At 39.1% G+C, this 21,661-nt stretch overlaps 1 protein-coding gene across 3 annotated transcripts in view; it reads right to left on the bottom strand.

Moving 5' to 3' along the window:
• xirp2b (xin actin binding repeat containing 2b) overlaps positions 1-21,661 on the bottom strand; it is a 116,634-nt gene that overhangs the window by 13,948 nt on the left and 81,025 nt on the right. For all 3 annotated transcript variants that reach the window (XM_048534610.2, XM_048534611.2, XM_048534612.2), the window contains 4 exons: positions 18,443-18,553; positions 16,367-16,445; positions 15,455-15,570; positions 5,316-14,802 (listed from right to left, as the gene is read on the bottom strand). In XM_048534610.2, coding sequence (XP_048390567.1) covers positions 5,316-14,802; positions 15,455-15,570; positions 16,367-16,445; positions 18,443-18,553 — 9,793 coding nt within the window. The remainder of the gene's footprint in view (positions 1-5,315; positions 14,803-15,454; positions 15,571-16,366; positions 16,446-18,442; positions 18,554-21,661) is intronic.

The following is a 21,661-nucleotide window of genomic DNA, read 5'->3' as shown; positions in this document are numbered from 1 at the left end:
ACTGGGCCGGATGGGATTTATCCTCGGATCCTCCGGGAAGCCAGGGAGGAGATTGCCGAGCCTTTGGCATTGATCTTTAACTCGTCATTGTCTACAGGAATAGTGCAAGATGACTGGAGGATAGCAAATGTGGTTCCCCTGTTCAAGAAGGGGAGTAGAGACAATCCTGGAAATTATAGACCAGTGAGCCTTACCTCAGTTGTTGGTAAAGTGTTGGAAAATGTTATAAGGGATAGGATTTATAATCATCTAGAAAAGAATAAATTGATTAGGGATAGTTAGCACGGTTTTGTGAAGGGAAGGTCGTGCCTCACAAACATTATTGAGTTTTTTGAGAAGGTGACCAAACAGGTAGATGAGAGTAAACTGGTTGATGTGGTGTATATGGATTTCAACAAGGCGTTCGATAAGGTTCCCCACAGTAGGCTATTGTACAAAATGCGGAGGAATGGAATTGTGGGAGATATATCAGTTTGGATAGGAAATTGGCTAACTGAAAGAAGACAGAGGGTGGTAGTTGATGGGAAATGTTCATCCTGGAGACCAGTTACTAGCGGTGTACCGCAAGGGTCAGTGTTGGGTCCATTGCTGTTTGTCATTTTTATAAATGACCTGGATGAGGGCGTAGAAGGATGGGTTAGTAAATTTGCAGACAACACTAAGGTCGGTGGAGTTGTGGATAGTGATGATGGATGCTGTAGGTTGCACAGAGACATAGATAAGCTGCAGAGCTGGGCTGAGAGGTGGAAAATGGAGTTTAATGCAGACAAGTGTGAGGCGATGCACTTTGGTAGGAGTAACTGGAAGGCAAAGTACAGGGCTAATGGTAAGATTCTTAGCAGTGAGATCTCGGTGTCCATGTACACAGATCCTTGAAAGTTGCCACCCAGGTTGACAGGGCTGTTAAGAAGGCGTACAGTGTTTTAGCTTTTATTAATAGAGGGATCGAGTTCTGGAACCACGAGGTTATGGTGAAGCTGTACAAAACTCTGGTGCGGCCGCACTTGGAGTATTGTGTACAGTTCTGGTCACCGCATTATAAGAAGGATGTGGAAGCTTTGGAAAGGGTGCAAAGGAGATTTACTAGGATGTTGCTTGGTTTGGAGGGAAGGTCTTACGAGGAAAGGCTGAGGGACTTGAGGCTGTTTTCATTAGAGAGAAGAAGGTTGAGAGGTGACTTAATTGAAACATATAAAATAATCAGAGGGTTAGATAGGGTGGATAGGGAGAGCCTTTTTCCTAGGTTTGGAACGGCGAGCATGAGGCGGCATAGCTTTAAATTGAGGGGTGAAAGATATAGGTCAGATGTCAGAGGTAGTTTCTCTACTCAGAGAGTAGTAAGGGAATGGAACGCTTTGCCTGCAACGGTAGTAGATTCGCCAACTTTAGGTACATTTAAGTCGTCATTGGACAAGCATATGGACATACATGGAACAGCATAGGTTAGATGGGCTTCAGATCGGTATGACAGGTCGGCACAACATCGAGGGCCGAAGGGCCTGTACTGTGCTGTAATGTTCTATGTTCGACAATTTACTTATAGACAGACCTAAGAATGATTGGGTTGCAGAATGGGAAGAATGCCAAACCGCACAGTTCTTTTGAGTTCAGTAGACTTCAGCTACACATAATTGACTTAACTGTCAGCAAGTCCTGTTCCCCTACTAACCCTGTACTTGCTGGCCCATATTCGTTTTTGGTGAAGCAACTTCTTGATTTTAAAATTCCCATTCTTAGTTTCAAATGTCTCCACTCCCACTGACCAAAATGGCCTTCCCCTCCCTATCTCTGTAATTTCTTCCAAATCTTTAAGATATCTGCATTTTTGTAATTCTATCCTCTTTTAAATTGCCCAAGCATTGGAAGCTGACTAGGCCCCAGGCTCCGATTACACTTGGTACACCACTCTGCCTCTCCATTGCTCTTTTCTCATCTGAAACACTGCTTAAAACCTACTTCTTTACCAAGCTAATGAAATGTGAGGCTGGATGAACACAGCTGGGCCAGCAGCATCTCAGGAGCACAAAAGCTGATGTTTCGGGCCTAGACCCTTCATCAGACAGGGGGATGGGGAGAGGGTTCTGGAATAAATAGGGAGAGAGGGGGAGGCGGACCGAAGATGAAGAGAAAAAAAGATAGGTGGAGAGGAGAGTATAGGTGGGGAGGTAGGGAGGGGATAGATCAGTCCAGGGAAGACGGACAGGTAAAGGAGGTGGGGTGAGGTTAGTAGGTAGGAGATGGAGGTGCGGCTTGGGGTGGGAGGAAGGGATGGGTGAGAGGAAGAACAGGTTAGGGAGGCAGAGACAGGTTGGACTGGTTTTGGGATGCAGTGGGGGGAGGGGAAGAGATGGGCTGGTTGTGTGTTGCAGTGTGGGGAGGGGACGAACTGGGCTGGCTTTGGGATGCAGTGGGGGAAGGGGAGATTTTGAAGCTGGTGAAGTCCACATTGATACCATTGGGCTGCAGGGTTCCCAAGCGGAATATGAGTTGCTGTTCCTGCAACCTTCGGGTGGCATCATTGTGGCACTGCAGGAGGCCCGTGATGGACATGTCATCTAAAGAATGGGAGGGGGAGTGGAAATGGTTTGCGACTGGGAGGTGCAGTTGTTTATTGCAAACCGAGCGGAGGTGTTCTGCAAAGCGGTCCCCACTATTTGTCATCAGACATAATTTTGTCTTATGTAAACTCTTGTCATACTTTGTTTTATAATGCTCCTGTGAAATACCTTCAAGTGTTTCAACACATTAAAGGTGCTCCATAAATATATCATTGTTCAATATGAAGCACAGACTTGTTGGCAGTAGGAAATGTTTTACTTTGCATTTTTAAACTTGCGTAGGTTAATTCTGATTGATTAAGACACTGCCCTGAGAAATGAACGAGGGACTGGTTATCTCATTTGAAAGTCTTAATGTTGACACAAGGTTCTTCAAATCAAAACTTCTCCATTGTCAGCAATAAAATCCCACTCCTTGATGAGCACAAGAAAAAGGTAAAGAACTTTTTGAAAGTAATGAATTTCCCAATCAGAAATCTCAATCAATGATACATAATCAGAACTCGAACAACACCAATTAAAAAAACATATCCAGGAAACAGAGCTTTTTTGTGAATATGCTTGCTTTGTGACTATGACAGAAAGATCAGAGTGTAAAATCATTTTTAATTTATTAAGGGAAAAAAAAGAGGGATGGAAAAAGATAGTAACAACAGAAGCTGTTTGGCACATTACCCTTGTTCCTACTTTAATTATCCCCATCTGTATTAAGCTTCACTGCTGCTCCAGAGATTTAAAAATCTTTTTCCTCACAATCAAATATTTCCTTGGCCTTCTCTCTCTCTCTAACTGTGATCAACTCCAGGACTGTCTATTCGTATATTCCTGGATTTTACAATATTGATCGACTTATCGTTGCTCACACCCACTGTTCTCTGACCAATACCTACGATTTCAACAATTTCACTCCCATTCTCAATACGTCTGTCTTAATGCTCCATTTTGCTTTCAAAAGCCTGTCAAAATTTCATCTGTAATCTTACATTCATCTCATCTAATTTGTTTCATTCTTTTCTCATTCTGATCAGTTATTAGCTACCTGCTCTGAAAGCACATTGTAGTGTTCCCACCTGACAGATATTTACTCAGTTTGTTGTACAGAACTTGGCGTAAAAGAAGGACATTTTTTTCAAGTATCTTCATCTCGTACTCATCAAGACAATTCATACTAAATACCAAAGTAGTGAGAATACAACATTGATAATACATGAGAAGAGAGCACTGATTAGTTTGTAGTTGGACTCTACCTAGTAAAGGCATTTTCATGGAAAATGCACCAGTTAATTGTAACTGACATTTAACTGCTAAACTTGGTTTCAATTTTAAACTTGGGTAGGTTAATTCTGATTGATTAAGACACTGCCCTGAGAAATGAACTAGAGAATGGTTATCACCTATTTCATTAATTAGAAACAAGTAATGTATGTGTACATGCTTTTTCTCACAGCAAATCATGTTATTAATGTAAGCAGCAACTAACGCACACAAATGTGCCACACTGTAAGTGTGACTAATAATCCTAAAATGGCTGTCAGCATTATTCTTTGCACACTCAGGTTAGATAGCAAATGGTATCTAATCATAGAATCACATGTAATTTCATTTCTGTTTACATCTTTTTGGTGTGATGCCAGCATCCTGTTAGTAACAAACAGCATAATAAAATGTGAGGCTGGATGAACACAGCAGGCCCAGCAGCATCTCAGGAGCACAAAAGCTGACGTTTTGGGCCTAGACCCTTCATCAGAGAGGGGGATGGGGGCGAGGGTTCTGGAATAAATAGGGAGAGAGGGGGAGGCGGACCGAAGATGGAGAGAAAAGAAGATAGGTGGAGAGGAGAGTATAGGTGAGGAGGTAGGGAGGGGATAGGTCAGTCCAGGGAAGACGGACAGGTCAAGGAGGTGGGATGAGGTTAGTAGGTAGGAGATGGAGGTGCGGCTTGGGGTGGGAAGACGGGATGGGTGAGAGGAAGAATAGGTTAGGGAGGCAGACTCTGCCTCCCTAACCTGTTCTTCCTCTCACCCATCCCTTACTCCCACCCCAAGCCGCACCTCCATCTCCTACCTACTAACCTCATCCCACCTCCTTGACCTGTCCGTCTTCCCTGGACTGACCTATCCCCTCCCTACCTCCCCACCTATACTCTCTCCACCTATCTTCTTTTCTCTCCATCTTTGGTCCGCCTCCCCCTCTCTCCCTATTTATTCCAGAACCCTCACCCCATCCCCCTCTCTGATGAAGGGTCTAGGCCCAAAACGTCAGCTTTTGTGCTCCTCAGATGCTGCTGGGCCTGCTGTGTTCATCCAGCCTCACATTTTATTATCTTGGATTCTCCAGCATCTGCAGTTCCCATTATCAGAGTAACAAACAGCACCTGTGTTGCTGCTGAAGCAGTGTAAAACTGGGATTATAGGACATACATCCCAAAGACTAGAAATTCCCTTGTACTGAAAAAATATTCATAATTGAATTTGCCACTTAAAAATAATTTAGTCAACTTCACAAGTAGAAATACTTATCCTGTAGCATTATTACCCAAATGTCAGTTCCTAAGAAATCAGAACTATGTTTAGTTTAGTGTTAGTGTCGATTTTTATGTTCATCACAAAAAGACTGTGATGAGCATAAAACAATACAGCAAATCAATTATGAAAATAAATTAGTATTCATTTCAGTATATTTTTGATCTGTAAAACCTTGACTTTATGAATTTAGTTGCTTTTTGCATTAAATCTTCATGCTGTTCATGCAGATTACCAGTCAAAACCATATCTTCTTGAAGCATATCTTCTTGCCACCTCGACTCGCTGGTATCTGAGATCTCATAGCCAAGACTCCTGAAGACGCGTTCACTCTCCTGCCATGTCTTTTGAAAATTCTTCAGCAATTCTTCTGGTGTGTCATCAGCTGATATATCTAATATCTGTCCTGAAATTACATCTTCATAAGTTGGTGGTGCATGCCTAGAATCAATGCCTGGAAACATTTCAGAGTGCTGACTTCTAGTTCTGGAGCCAATTGCTTCAGTTTCAAATCCGTCCACATGTGCAACCTGCTTATTAATTGCATCAGGATAGAGCATGGATTGTGTTGATGTCTTAACCCCTTCCTTGACTTTCTGAGAAAATTTAGATTTTTGCAAAAGATTTCCGTTTCCCTGGGGATATTCATGTTTTACAGGAATTGTAATTTGACCACAGCATTCAGCTTGAGGCTTGACAGATTTCATATCAAATGTTGGCATTTCCTCAAATGCAGTTTTTGACCCAAATGGATTATTTTCACTAGCTGTTCCTAATCTTTCAGTGATTGTAGCTGGCTCCTTTTGAAAATAATTTATTTGTTCTGGTATTTCAAACTTATTAACAAGTTCTGAAAGATTTACTTTTGGCATCTGAATGTTCTGCTTGTTCACAGCAGGTTCAGACTCCTCAGTGTCAGAGCCCAAACGTTCAGGAATGTCAATGGGTTCTTTACGTACATATACTTTGTTTTCTTCTGACCGTCTAGCCTCTTCAAACATTTCTGTCATATCCTTAACTGCAATGGATGATACAGGAGATTCGTGTTTAGGTAACATATCTGCTACTGGTGTGTCTATCTTTAACTGTCGTCGAAGAGTTGCTGGTGATGGAATAATTTCTGACCTCTTTTCTGCCACCTGGACATGTGTAGACTGCGCAGACTGTGAAATTCCCTGTGACAGTTTTGCTGTAGTATCTTTAAGTTTGGCAAGCTGATCATAACGTTTGCCTCGTGGTGGAGAGGCTGATGATGTACGAATTCTGGATGTTTTCATTTCTGAGCTATGCATCGGAGGTGGAGATGTCGGTGTAGGTTCCTGTTGCACTGTGTATGGTGTACAGTATTGCTTCTGAGAAAGTAGTGGAGAGGTAACAGCTCTAAGAGGTGATTCAGTGCGCCTTGCTGTTGATTCAATAGTGATGTAAGAAGGGGATGGTGATGACATTCTTTTTGCTGGAGACTGGGCTCTCTGTTCTGCAAGTCCAATTTCACACAACTGCTGTTTTCTATTTTCACATACTTGCTCTTCTGCGTTGCTTTTTCCTTGTTTATCTAACTTGCAAGAGCCAATGCTTATCTTGGAAATCTTCTGTGAAGGCACACTACCACTAAATGTTTCTACTTCAGGTTTTAAACCAGACATAGAAATCAATGTTCTTTGTATTGCTGCATCAAAGTATGCAAGCCTTAGTAATGCCTTCTGTTTGATCTGTGTTAATTCTTTTTTCAGTGTTTGCAAATCATTTCCTTTGATAACCTTCATTGAAAATTCACGGCCATCTATCAGCCATTTAGGTACCTTTTCCAAAAAGGCTTGTATTGTATTTAAATCTATGTTGTAATTCTCTTTTTCAAACTGAATCAGTTGGAATAAAATATTTTGCAATTCCTCATGCTTTCTGTAACTATCACTAATTTCTACAGAATGTTCAGTGACATTCTTATCAAAATTCTCTTTATGTGTAGCAGTACTTCTACTTTTTCTACTTTCTTTGTCCTCCAGTTTTGCATCTTCCATGTGAGCAGGGACCAGCCCTTGCTTGCCATTTGTGTCTTGTAAATAGGAAACTTGCTCTTCTGTTGCCTGGAAAGAGCCCTGGTCAGCTTTCTGTTCAGTCAATTTTTTTGAAATTTGCATTTCTTTCCAATCATGGTGTTTTTTCACATGTGCCAAAGGCTTTTGATTAATTGCTATTAAGTCACTTTTCTGCTGGTCGTGTTCTCCTTGATATTTTGGAAATGCCTCCTTCTGAGCCACAACACGATGTTTCTGTATCTTTTCACTCTTAATTTCTTTCGATACCCCTACTTGGTCCTTCTTTTGCTGTGTTTGCTGAGTTTCTTTTAAGTTTGCTCTGTGTGAGTGTCGATTGTACTGTTGTATTACCTTCTTACCTTTCACTTGATCCTGTGCCACATTTATTGTGAGTGTTTGTGCAATAGTTGTCTCTTCAATTTTCTCATCCTTCTCTTCAGTTACTGGTTTGTAATATTCACCCATATGATTATCTTGTTGAACAATAATGTGATGCTGCTCTTGTTCAGTCATATCCAATTTGTTATTTTGTTTTATCTGAAACTGTTTGATGATAGTTTTCTCTGGACTTTTATTTGCCTCTGGTTTCAAAATTTGTTTTTGTTCCTTTTTATAGGACAATACATTTTTCTCCTGACCTTGCATTACTTGAATCTCTTTAGGTGGCTGAATAGTTTTAACCTTAATTTTTGACGAAGATGCTGATTGAAGCTTTCGGTGACTTGATTGTTCTCGTGTCTTTTTGTGTATCTCATTGTCTTGTTTAATAGTTTCCAATCCAATATCTTTCACAGAATCTTTAAATGCATTAAATATCTCTTCTTTATGACTGATTACATTGTTAGAATAATTTAAGATGTTGTGCAGATGCTCTGAAGCTGCTACTACTGTTGAATGGGATGGAGAATCAGATGACACTATGTTTGCAGTGATCAAATCTTTTGCAGCCGAGGCCTCTGAAGTTTTTGGACTAGTTGGGTATTTTTCAACAGTAGTCATGGTTTCCTTTTCCATTGCCTGGCTAGCTGGAGAAGTCAGCTGATCAACAACTGATGTGATATTTGTTAAAGCTGAAGACTTCACTGTAAGGCTGTTTTCAGATTCTGCTTTAGTTGGGCTTTGCAATGCTGCTGTAGTGAGCTTACCCGTGTTGATGGGCCAAGCCATTTTAGCTGCTTTGCTTTTTTCCATTTCTTCTCTCTCTTTCCTATATTTTTCTTCTGCAATCATTAAAGGAGTTTTAAATTTCCTGGTATAGGGCTTGGGTTGTGGCTTTGCAGTTTCTGTTTTGATTGAAGGATCATGTGGCATAAACGCTTTGTTAGCAGGAGGAACCTGTGCTTGCTTTTTCTGTGCTGGCTTTTGAACAGTTTGTATTACAGGTTGATGGAGTGCTGATTGTCCACTTTGTGGACATGTCGAATGCTGAAGAGGTTCATGTTGTTTCTCTTGTGTGGGCTGATACTTCTGCTGTTGAATGACTTGCTTTGATGATATAGAATCCTTAGACATGATTACATTTGATTTTGAAACAAGGTTTTTCTTAGGTTGCTGTTTTGATTTGCTGTATTCAGTGATTGGCATTTTCGGTGAAGACTGTAGTTTGGATGCCTTAATAACCAGTTTCCTTTGCTGGGAAGGTGACTGGGGAAGGCATGGCGGTAGTAAATTTAAATCAGACTGTGAGGGAAATGGAGAAGGATGTCCTGCTGTAAGCATTTCCTGAACCATAGGCGTAATAGGACTTATAGGGGGAGGGGGAGGGGGTGGAGGTGGAGTAGGAAGAGGAGATGGAAGGAGATCAATTTCATACATCTCTGGTTTTATGTGAACTAATGGTGGTGGCGGTGGTGGGAGGGGAGACATTTGGCCATCTTCTTCTACATGTGAAGGAAGAGGTGGAGGGGGAGGAGGAGGAGGAGGAGGAAGTGAGAGCTCACCATCAGACATTAGGGGAGTAGGTGGAGGTGGGTGGGGAATTGAAAATTGAACCCCTGGCATTCTCTTTTTGTCCATTTTCACATGATTTATTTCTTTCTTCATAGTATTTTGAGCTTTACTATCCAGCCTGTTTGTAGACATCTGTAATTTTTCACAAGAGATAGTTCCAGAATTGATCTTAGGTGCAACTTCTTTATTTATTCTCTGACCATGGTCACCCGTTTTTTTAACCAATTGTTTGTTACTTTCAGTTTTCTGTTTTCTTTTTACATCATATTCCCTAATTGATTGAGATGCAGAAGTCTGAGCTGTCTGATTGGTTATTTGTGCCATGTGCTGAAGAGTACTGGTGTTCTGAATATGTTGAGAATTCACTTGTGCAAGTAATGAATTAACATCTAAACAAATCTCAGCAGCTGGTTTTTTAACATTCTCAGTAGTCTTTGGTGATTGCAAAGTATGTTGACCATCTGTTGTGACTGAAACCTGCTGTTTAGGTATTTGTCTGTCAACTGAACCAAACTTTTCTCTTATTTTCTGTGCATTATATTTATCATCCATGGACTTAGCTCTAGTTGCTTGTTCACCTTGTGCACTACCATATTTTGATATCCTGCTGGTAATGTGCACATTTGACATTTTCTTTCTGTCTTCTTCAAAAGCATCATGGACATTATCCTGATGTTGCTTATCAGGTGATAAAAGTGATTGAACTTCCTGATGCACATCCCTTTTCACTGAATCATTAGTCTTCAGATTAACTTTTTTAATATCTTCACGTTGTTCAGCAGTCAATTCTGTCCATATTGCCGTGTTGACATTTTTTGTAATATTTATTTTCTTTTGCTCTTCAGTTGCCAACTGAGATTTTATAGACCCTTGTGCATCTCCTTTGTGGCTAATACCCTTTGCACAAGTTATCTGTTCTTGGCCTTCGTGATGAGTTTTTAAGTCATTTTGAACAACTTCTGTTTCACTAGCCTGAACCAGCTGTCCTGATGGCTGCTGTAGGTTTTGGGTAGTTGCTTTTATACCTCTTCTATTGCACGTCCAATGTGCCTCTTTCTTTTCAGAAGCTGCTTCCATTAAATTTGTCGTGGAGGTTTGAAGGTCAGTTTTCATTATGATTTCCTTTTCAGCCTGTTCCTTTTTGCTTTGTGTTTTATCCAAACATTTGGATGTACATTTAAGATCACCATCTGGCTCAACTACTTCAATCCTCATATTTATTGACTTTTCTAGAGAATCTAAAGTACCTTTAATGTCTCCAGGAATAATTTCTAATTTTTCAGTAATTTTTTTTTGAGATTTTGCTTCTTCGAGAGACTTTAAAGTTGCAAATAGATTACCACATACAACCTCTTCCTTTGCTACTTGCGTGGGTTGATTTATGGCCTGATTAAGCGAATGCAAAGCTGCCCTTAAATCACCTCGCACAATTTCGTCCTTTTCTACATTGGGAAATACATTTTGGTTTTCTGCCATAAAAGTCAGCATTGTATTTTGGACATCACCACATAAGATTTCCGATTCTGCAACTGTACGTTCAATTTGCATTTGTTGGTGTTGAAGCTTTTGTTTGGCACCTTCAACATCCCCATGTATTACTTCCTCAGGCTTTTGTTGAGTCACAGCAATTTCATCAGTCTCCTGCTGAAGTAATTTAAGATAGTCCATTGCTCCTGATTCAATACAAGTTGTGTAAAACTGAACATTTCCTTTTTCAGTGTCATTTACCTTAACTGTCTGGGAATTTTCACTGTTCTGAGAAGTAGCTATAAGTTTATCAATTGCACCTTGTATATCACCTTTTATGACTAAATCTTGCTGAACTTTGTTATCATCTGCTCTATTGAGAAGAGAATAGATTGTCATCTTCACATCCCCTTTCTCACTCTCTTGAATCAGAATCCCCTTTTTTGCAGAATTGTCATGACTAAAAAGATTGTTGATAATTTGCTGAATATCACAACCCATTATTTTTTCTTTTTCTATGTTAGTATTTATTGGCTTCTTGAAAAGTTGTTCTCTTGTCAGATTAATGTTACCTTTCTCATTAGTGTCTATAGTAATCCCTTTCTCTGAAAATTCTTTTTTGCATAGCAGTTCCACCATTATTTTTTGGAGATCTCCTCTGACAATCTGTTCTTTTTGTATCTCTGGGGATGTTTGGTTTAGAAGCTGATATTTTGCCATTCTGATATCTCCAACCTCACCTGCTTCAATGAGGATTCCTTGGGATTGAACAAGTTTGCAGTCATAAAGTGACTTAAGTGTTTCTTTAATATTTTTTCCTACAATTTCAGGTCTTTCTACAGGATTTTCAGTGAATTGGTGCAAAGGTGTAGTTTCAAAAAGCCAGGTTGTAGTTTTAACATCCACCTGTGGAATTTCTTCAAGTATTTTCATATTTCTTTCATCATTTTCTTTTATGTTGCTCAATGGTTGTTTTTCAAAAAGCCATATGGCCTGTTTTACATCTCCTTTTTGTATGTCTTCTCGCCCAACTGTCTCAATCTTCTTATATTCTGAATCTTCCCCTTTTATCTCATCAATAGTATGTGACTCAAAAAGCCAAGTAGCTGTCCTCACATTACCATGCTGTATTTCACTGACACTGACTGTTCTAACATATTTTTGATCAAGATCTGACTCAAATAGTTGAGCACTGGATCTCACATCACCACCTTGTACATCAGAGACTGTTTTGACAATAACTTTCTCATGATCTGTAATTTTGTCCAGAGGCTGTGTTTCAAATCTCCAACGTGCAGAAGTAACATCGCCTTTCTGAATATCTTCTTGTGTTACAGCTTTGATGACATACACTTCGTCAGTTTCTTTAATTAAATCCAGTGGCTTAGTTTCAAACAGCCATCTAGTGCCCCGTACATCTCCACTAATTATTTCCTCCTTCCGAACAGTCGTTACTTCATGATAACACCCTTCCTTATCTTTGATGGCATATAGAGGCTGAGTTTCAAACAACATAGTGTAGTTTTTAACATCCCCTTTTTCTACTTGTTCCATGCTGAACTTTTTAAGGTCTGTGTTTTCTGACGACTCATCTTTAATTTGATCTAGTGAAAAGGTTTCAAAAATGAATCGCCCTTTATCAACATCCCCACCCTGAACATCTGTGATTGTACGAAGAATTGCTCGTTCTTCAATATTTTCTTTTATAGCATCTATTGGATGATTTTCAAAAAGCCAAGTACAATTAATTACATTACCTTTCTGAATATCTTCTGCCGTCGTAGATCTAATTTTTTTCAAAACCTCTTCTGAACTGGAATTTATCAGATCAAGAGACTTATTTTCAAAGATCCACTTCTTACGAGATACATCCCCTGATTGTACATCTATTTCAGTCACCCTCCTAAATTCTTCCTTCTCTCCTTGTATATTTCCCAGTGGTTCAGTCTCGAATAGAAAACGGGTCATTTGTACATCACTTCCCTGGATGTCTTCCTGCTGAACTGTACGCACTGTTAGAATAGTTTCTGAATTATCTTTTATTGCATCTAAAGGCTGTGTTTCAAATAACCAGGTACAAGTTTTTACATCACCTCTCTGAATCTCATCAACTTGGTCTTTAATACCTACTTTTTCATACAGAGCATCCATTGGCTGTGTCTCAAACAGCCATCTGCAAGTTTGTACATCTCCTCTAATATCATCAAGTTGCTTTGATATAATTTCTTCATCTTCTACATTGCTAAAATATTTGATAGCATCAAGTGGTTGTGTCTCAAAGAGCCACTTAGCTGTTTTCACATCACCAGATTGTATTTCTTCTTTGGATATACCCTTAATGATTTGAAACTTTTGAATACTTTCATCAAATTGATCAATAGGGGTTGTCTCAAACATCCATCTACATGTTCGAACATCACCCCTCACAATTTCTTCTCTACTCACAGTTTTGACCTCATGGTAGTGTCCAGCACTATCTTGAACAGCATATAGAGGAGTTGTTTCAAATAACGTTCTATTTGACATCACAGCACCACTAATAACACCATCCACTTGAATTTTTTTAGATGCATCAATGTGACTTAAATTCATAGTTTCAAACAACTGTTTGTAATTGCTGACATCACCTTTTTTGATTTCTTCCAGATGAATTGTTTTTGCATATTTTTCCTTCTCTTCCCCAATCATTTCAAGTGGCTGGGTCTCAAAAATCCATGTCTGGTGCCTCACATCACCTTTTTCCTCTTCAGTAGCAATCACATGTTTAATTTTTCCAATATCTGGGCTGCCCTTTAATGTGTCCATGGGAACAGTCTCAAATAGGAGTTTAGTTGAATGTACATCACCTCCTATTATTTCTTCTGTTTCTATAGGTCTTGCATTATCATTGTCTTTTAGGGAGTCAAATGGTTGGGTTTCAAACATCCAGCACTGTCTACTAACATCAGCACCTTGTATTTCTTCTTTATGATTGACTGTAGTGTCTGTTTCTAACTGTTCTTTAATGCTATCTAAGGGATGCGTTTCAAATAACCACTTAGCTCTATTCACACCACCTTGATTAATCTCTTCCCTAGAGATACCACATACAACCTTTATACTTGAAACATCCTTATGTATCATATCTAAAGGCTTTGTCTCAAACAACCAGAGTGCAGTTTTTACATCTCCTCTTTCAATCTCCTCTCTTTTGACAGTTTGGATTTCTAGCACTTGACCCGACTGATCCCTAATAACATAGAGTGGTTGGGTTTCAAACAACTTTGTTGTTTTTTTCACATTTCCTTTAATTTCTTCAACTTCCGTTTTCAGTTGCAGGAAGTTCATTTCATCTACAGAATCCAAGTGCCCAAGTGTATCAAGGGACTGAGTTTCAAATAAATACCTAGCCGTTTTGACATCACCAGCAGTAATATCTTTTGCAGTAGACACTTCTATTGCCAGTTCATCTTCTTGGTGAATTTTATTCATCGAATCAAGTGGTTGTGTTTCAAATAACCAAGTGGCAGTGCGGACATCTCCACTTGCTAATTCAGGAATCTTACCAGTATTTTCTGTTGATTCCGGAGAACTTACACCAAGTGTATCAATGGCTTGAGTCTCAAACATCCAGGTTGTATATTTCACATCGCCTCCTGCTATCATTTCTTGTTGTGAAATGCACTTTGCATCACTTTGGTCAGGGGTTTCATCCTTAATAGAATCCAATGGTTGAGTCTCAAACATCCAGCGCATTGACTGTACCTCTCCTTTTAGGATCTCATCCCATTCTAAATACTCTCTCTCTGGGCTCATACACTTCTGGGGACTATGACCAGTGTGTTCAAAAACATACTTAGCCTGTTGTACATCACCCATTACATCCTTATCTTTTGATTCATTTGTCACAATTTCACTGATCTCTTGTATAAATTCCTTTTCCAGGTTCTTTCTCACTCCTGGATTGATATGTTTATACAAACGTTTTAGCTCATAAAGATTTCTTTGCTTTGAATACAGGTCCTTGGGAATTATTTGTTTTGTTGTAGACAGGGGGGGTTCAGGAGATTGCAAAAAATAAGTTATCTCTGATGGTGCATTGAGTAAATCTGGTGGTGGAGGAGGGAATTCTTCCATGTTTCCAAAGTTACTGGAGCCAACAGAAATTGAAGCAGCTGTGCTGTCAATTTTCCTTAATGTTGTAACTTCAGAAATCTTGCCAGTTGTGGACATGTTGGAAGTAGAAAAAACAGGAGGCCACTGCATCTCTTGGAAGTTATGCTCTGTCTTAATGGAAAAGTCAATAATCATGTTGAACAATGTAAAGTTTTTGTTGCTGTTTCTAAACATGCAGTTTAGAAGTCTGCTTGACATCAACCTTCATGCAATGTAACATCAATCTGCCATCTTCATGATATTCCACAAAGCATTCTATTTCAGTCACAATGCAATTTCAACAAAAATGAAAGACTGTTCTGTTTCATAGTTATGTTTCTTCAAATCCTTCTCTGCTGCAGATTTTAAAAGATAATTCCATTATTGGATGGTAGGCATAATTAAGGAAGCCATGTGATGTGAAACTGGTTTCTTACCTCTTTGTTTTCTTCCAAACATCCATAATTTCACCATTATGTCTCCTTTTCATCCTTAATTGGATGACTTAGTGAAACAAAAACACTTTATAATGGGGGAAATGAAGATATGAATTATAATATTCAGAAAATGATAGGAGGTGAAAAAGATAATGATGTGCAGCAGAGAAAAGAAATGTTAAAGATTAGAAAGAAAACACAGACATAAAGTTAGTAAAAATGTACTCTATCAAATGACACTTTGCATGTCAAATGCACACATCTTACTTTTGTAAGTGTCATCAGTAAATAAAGTTATTGTTCATTACTGTCAAAGTGCACACATTCAACAACACAACAATGGGTACCTTAATCTTTTTGGTGGTGTTAGTTGCCATTTGAGTAGGCTGGGCTGTTTTTTCAAACTGCTCTTTTAACAGCTGAGTGGAGACTTTTGGCTTTTCATCTTCAGTCATTCCATCCACTGTTCAAATATTAAAAGGAATATGTGAAAAATTATTCTTGGCAGATAAGAAGAATGCAAAATACAATCTCCCACAAACTCCCAAATGGCTCAATAATTTTATTTTATGTGATTTTTGAACAAAATCCTTCACAGGTGCTGTCACTGCTCCTTGCCGACTAACCTGCCAAAAGTGAAGTTTGAATGGAAAAATATTGGCAATTCATTCCAGCTTTTCCACTAAAAAAAACAGAAAAATCAATACAACACTCTCAGGTGCATGTTGCTGTCAGTATTCGGTTAAGACATCAGAATTGGAAATTATAATCCATTCTTTAGAGTAACATAACATAAATCCATATGCAGAGCATTAATGTTAACATTGGAGTCATCTTAAATTGGCATTCATTCCATCTTGACCCTCCTGCCAATGGGAACAATTTCTCCCTTACGATTATCTCTGCCCAAACCCCTGACAATTTTGAATGCTTCCAACTCTTCACTGTTCAGAGGATAACATTCCCAACTTCTCAGCCCAAATTCAGACCTTCTACAATTGCAATGCCAGAAAGCCATCCCAAGAGTGGAGGGAAAATATAGCCTAAGGGATTTTGTATGTACATACTGTCAATTGACAGTGAAGAATGGTATTAATTAGCACCAAGTTTTGGCTGTCAATTTCTATTGAATTTCATATGAGTTTTAGTTATGAATGGTTTATGGTAGCTTGAAGCTCCAAGTGATTTAAGCTGAAGCATATGACATTAATAAACATTGCTGTGGTACTTGTGCGTATAATACAATCATATGCACTTACCATTGAAATCATTGAAGTGATTTTCAAAGTTGCCCACTGTACTTGACAGATGAGTATTCTGTTCCATAACAGAAGCCTGCTGAAACATGTCAAGTTTATTGGTACTGAATTGGTTGGAAACAGAATGCAGTAGAACACATCAAATATATAACAATTGCACACTAAGCATTTTGACCTGTCACAAGCTAAAATCAATTCTCATTTTTAAATTGGTACTGTGTTAGAAAGTTAATTCATTGAATTTCTTAGTTTTTAGCTTTCAAGTCTATAAAGCCATGTGTTACAAAAAAAAAGTACCACAGATGCTGAAATCTGAAATAAAATCAGAAAAAACCGGACTCACTTAGCAGAAATAGCGGTTCCTGTAAACAATGAAATTGAGTAAATGTATGGTACACCATAACAGATTTGCACACAGTGGGGAGAATGAAAGGATGTGGGAACTTGGTTGATTCAGCATTAAGTTTTATCCTGGCTTTTAAACTCAACCACAGCATTAACATCACATATATGGGTTTTCTGCCTAATCAGAGATGGTAAGCAGGATTGCCCACTAAATCTGTCAAAGGAAATATTCCTCTTTAGAAGGATCCTGGAAGCAGTCAAACTTGCTGAATTCTATATTGCTTCTGACGGCTTCAGCAATGAAAGGAATGGACAGGAAATTTCAGAAAGTTCCCCCTCCAGAACTCTGACTCTTCCTAGAGGTTTTGCTACTGGACCTGAGTGACTAAATGTGGCGACATTTTCAAGGACCAAACACCAACACACAAATTCAATGCACACGCATTGAAATAGTCAAGAAAGTGAACATCAGGTGTTTTATCCCTTGAACTTGGAGCCACTGTCATAGGAGCAGAGAATGGCAGTGAAAGTGAGTAGCACAGCACTTTCAGGAGCCAACCACTCAGACTGACATGCAGGTGTGGGTGATAGGTCAGGACGGAGAATTTTCAAGTGGCAAACACAACAGCTACCACTGGCAAAATGTATTCACCGAGAAGGACACATTATGCAAAAAGTCAATGAATTATCATGAAAGTCTTAAAGGCCTATGAGTGGTATATGCCCTGTCCAATCCGCAGGTCACTGTCTTTCCATTGTGTTCTATATTTTGTTCTCTTTCCAGGAGAGAAAGCAGGCAGCCGTGAGTCTTTGAACTGATTTGTGTGGAGAAGAAAGATATTTGTCGGGAGTGACTGTGAGATATGTGCAAACAGGCAACAGATTAAGGTTAAGTGAACATGTTGTCTGCTCAGATGGTGATGTGAGAAGGTCCCTGGTGAGATAGGGATGATGGAAGTTGCAAGGCTGTGTTGTGCAGGAGTACTGGGAAAGCCACAGTGTCAGTCTTTACATCTGAAACTGTCATGCCAACACCTTTCCCATATTCCTAATGGCTTTGGATCTGTTGGGGAATTTTATCCAGGTTCGATGGATCAAACCCCTACTGGCTACTCTTCCATTCATACTTAGTTTGAGAATTTGGATTCTTCCTTCCGTCATTGGGAAATATCACTTTACTGCAATCGCTTACATGCCAAATGAGGACATCCAGGTAAAAGTCAGAGACAAGGGCTAACTTCCCCAGTTGTGCTCACCATTCTGTGCTTGCTTCAGCTTCAGGAATTGTATCCAGTTGTGCCTTTTTGATTCATGCCAAAGTCCCTTGAATTATAAATTTTTGCATTGACAGATTTATCACACCATTCAAACAGTTGGTCCTATTTGGTGAGGCATACGAAGTGAAATGCTAACACCATCAGTTAAAACATCAGGCAAGCCTGCTGCAGATCTCAATAGGTTTCTGGCCAAATCACCTATTCTGCTCCTACTTACTATGGTTTATGAACTCAGTTCTTTGGTCCACATTTGCTGTCAGACAAAATGAGAAAGTCCCACACCCTGTTCTAGCTATTTGTATTTAAGTAATGCTGTATTACAAAGTGAAGTCCTTGGAAAACAACAATGGTTTTTAGTTTTAGCTCTAATCCATCACATTATGTGTTAAAGACAGACCCATGTAGAACAGAACTTAAATTTAAATAACATCCTATTGTGACAGTGCACTATTACCATTTCCATATTGTAGGTTAAAAGCTGTTCAGTTGTTGATGGTAGACCATCTGTCTGATCAGTTTTCCTAATGCTGCTGTTCACTTTAACTTTGCTGGTGCTTGTCACATCCTGAAATATGTAGTGCAAGATGGAACATTGAAATATTTTCACAGAGGTAAAGCGTGGCATCTATAATTAAAAGGTTTCTATTCAAAATATCAGTCGCAAAATATCTGCTCAGCATGACAATCACGACCACAGCCATTTTTTTCACTGAAATGAAAATCAAATAGCTTATTTGATACATATTGACCCCATATGCATAAAGCATGCACACATATACGCAGACACTGTTCATCAAAGGCATGGTGAATGGCAAGCATTTTTATTTCCTAGGTTGGGGGCATATTTTGAAGGTGAGAGGAGAAAGATTTTAAAAAGCCATGAGGGGCAACTTTTTTTACCCAGACAGTGGTTCGTGTGTGGAATGAACTTCCAAAGAAAATGTAGATGAGGATACAGCTACAACATTTAAAAGACATTTGGATAAGTACATAAATGAGAAATGTTTGGAGAGATATGAGCTAAGTGCAGACAGGTGGGACTAACTTAGTTCGGGATTATGGTTGGCATGCACTGGTGGACCAAAGGGCCTGTTTCCATGCAGCCTGACTCTACGATATTCAAGTGTTGGTGTATTTGAGTCAGTTTCCATACAGGTAAAGATTTCATCCTTTTAGATCCCTAGGAACTGCACCTTCACTAGGCAGTGGTGGCGGAGTTTGAAGTGGAGGCGGAAGAGCCTGATGATTCCAAGCCCAGAAGTAAAATCTAGTCCAAAGTGTCCATTTGTAACAGATGGAAATAATGTTTTAAATATGGTGGTAGCAAAGCTTTTAGAATGAAATTGTTATTGTTTATGAGTGGCACAAATCTCCAATAAACCTCTGGAGTTCAGATTTCAAGACAGACCTAATGACATGAGGCATCTGCTCTCTGAGTTTGCCAGTTTAAGCATTTTATGTTATATGACTTTTAAAAACAGCAAATACAACGAGGTTACAACATCCATGCACCTCATATGGAGGCTAACAGGTAAGTCAGTGTTTCTGAAAGTGAGGGTTAAGACCCCTAGTGGGCTTGCAGTTAAAGTATTTGTGATCTCCTTCTTGCTAAGGCATCAATGGAAACTGTGAACAGATGATTCCAGTGAGACAAACCCAGATCTCCTGCTAAACAACTAAGGGGCACAAGGTAAGCCCAAACCAATCTTTAACATGAGGAGGCATTTCTAGAAACAAGTGCCAAATAGGCCTGGGATGTCTTTGCATGAACGTACAGTTCTGAATAAGGTGACTGGACCTGAAACATTAACTTTGCTTTCTTTCTACAGATGCTGCCAGACCTGCTGAACTTTTCCAGCAGTTTCTGTTTTTGTTTCTGATTTCCGGCCCCTGCAGTTTTTTCTTGGTTTTTATGCTTCTGCATCAATTTGTTGCAGGCAGAGGAAAACAACTGTAACTCAGTGACAAATTATAACAGGGAAATCCAGGAAACCATGTAGCTGAGCTGAAAAGATGAATGGCAATTTCTAGCTTTATGGTGCTTCTGATCCTGTCTGACTGTTGTCCAGGCTCCTTAACCTGGGCTGACAACTCTACTAAGCGGACACCACAACTATCAAAAAGATGGGGAAAGCTGGCAGCAGGAGTGTGATAGGTGAAGACTGGCTAATTGCAATGTGCAAAGGGGAAAGATTTAGATTTAGATTTTATTGTCACATATACTAAGTATAGGAATACTTGAGTACAGTGAACAGTGCATTTCCCGGTGCCATCTTTGTTACAAAATCAGAATTAAATATTTAACAGTCAAAAGGTAAAGGGAAAATAAAATCCAATTCTCAAAAGACAAAGTCTCATCTCCATAAATGTGCTTGGAATGCTCAGTCATGGTGCGGGCACCTGGGCCAAGCTCCAGCCTGGAGTCTTGGCAAGCCCATGAATCCCGCCCAGAGGAGCCGCAATATCACCAATAAGGTAATTACTGTGCATGATGTGCAGGCGACTGATTAATAAATGTGAGTGTGAGAGGAGTGGGTGGGGGAGAAGTGACTTGATTGTAGTTTGAAGGGGCTTCAGTAAGTCTTCTGCCACTGAAGAGCTAAGTACATACTATGACATTTTTACTGAACACTTTAAAAAACAGATTTTCATATTTTAAATGATGTATTTATTATATGTCAATTTATAATACATGTATGTTAATGAATATAAATACTTAACTTACTGTGTTCCTTTATCACTTGTTTGTTGACATCTGGGGTCATATTAATGTCTAAATTTTAATTTGGGATACTAACTGAGGAAGCATTGATGCACGTACCATTGCATTCTTTCAAAAATTTGTTTTGAGTAGTTCAAAAATCTGAGAAAGTATGTTATTCAAATGCATTGCAAGTATGCCAATTTGCATATATTATCATTTCAGTAGCAGATTTCTTAAATAATAAAAATCAAAATTTGACCTGTCTGTTTGAAAAGTAAACAACATGCAAATTATTCCTGGGTTTTCAAAGAACCATTACTTTTATAATCTTGGGAACAAAAGCTACTTTAGACCCAAATCCACTGTTTGCAGTTATTAATACAGGTTCCTAGGAAGCATTTAGACTCGATACTTAATAATCACCCTCCTTTGGGGGTTATATAAGAAGAGTGAAGATCAGCAATGCCAAAAAATAGAGTGCTGGAAGGTCAGTAATTTTGAACCAACACATGCATATTTAATTTGATTTGCATTTTGAAGTCATGCATCCCGCCCCTATTTTAAAATGATACCGTCATGAAAGCAATACCAATTTCTGAAGGAAATAGGTTGTATGGAACATTAAGTGCTTCTCCCATTTTGAAAATTGGCTGCATTAACACTGAGGCTTTACACAATTAGATGATGGCAGATTTGCATATGTTATTTGTGGATTAGAATTACAGTTGTAACACTGTTCACTCACCATTTCTGTGCTAGCTCTCTGCCAGTTTCAATAAACTAATTCCACTCCCTTGCCTGTATCCAACAGCATTGCAATTTTTTTTCTCTTCAAACATTTTTCAATCTCCTTTTGAAAACCAAGACACACCTACCACCTGCATACACTCAAGCAGTACACTACAAGCCCCACCCACTCACTCCATAAGAAAAGATGTTTTTGATGTTGATCTCGATTCTTTTGCCGGG

Source organism: Stegostoma tigrinum, chromosome 7 (genome assembly GCF_030684315.1).
Source record: "Stegostoma tigrinum isolate sSteTig4 chromosome 7, sSteTig4.hap1, whole genome shotgun sequence".
NCBI lineage: Eukaryota > Metazoa > Chordata > Chondrichthyes > Orectolobiformes > Stegostomatidae > Stegostoma > Stegostoma tigrinum.
Note: the sequence above shows the minus strand (reverse complement) of the source record. Positions and strands in the feature narration are given on the sequence as shown.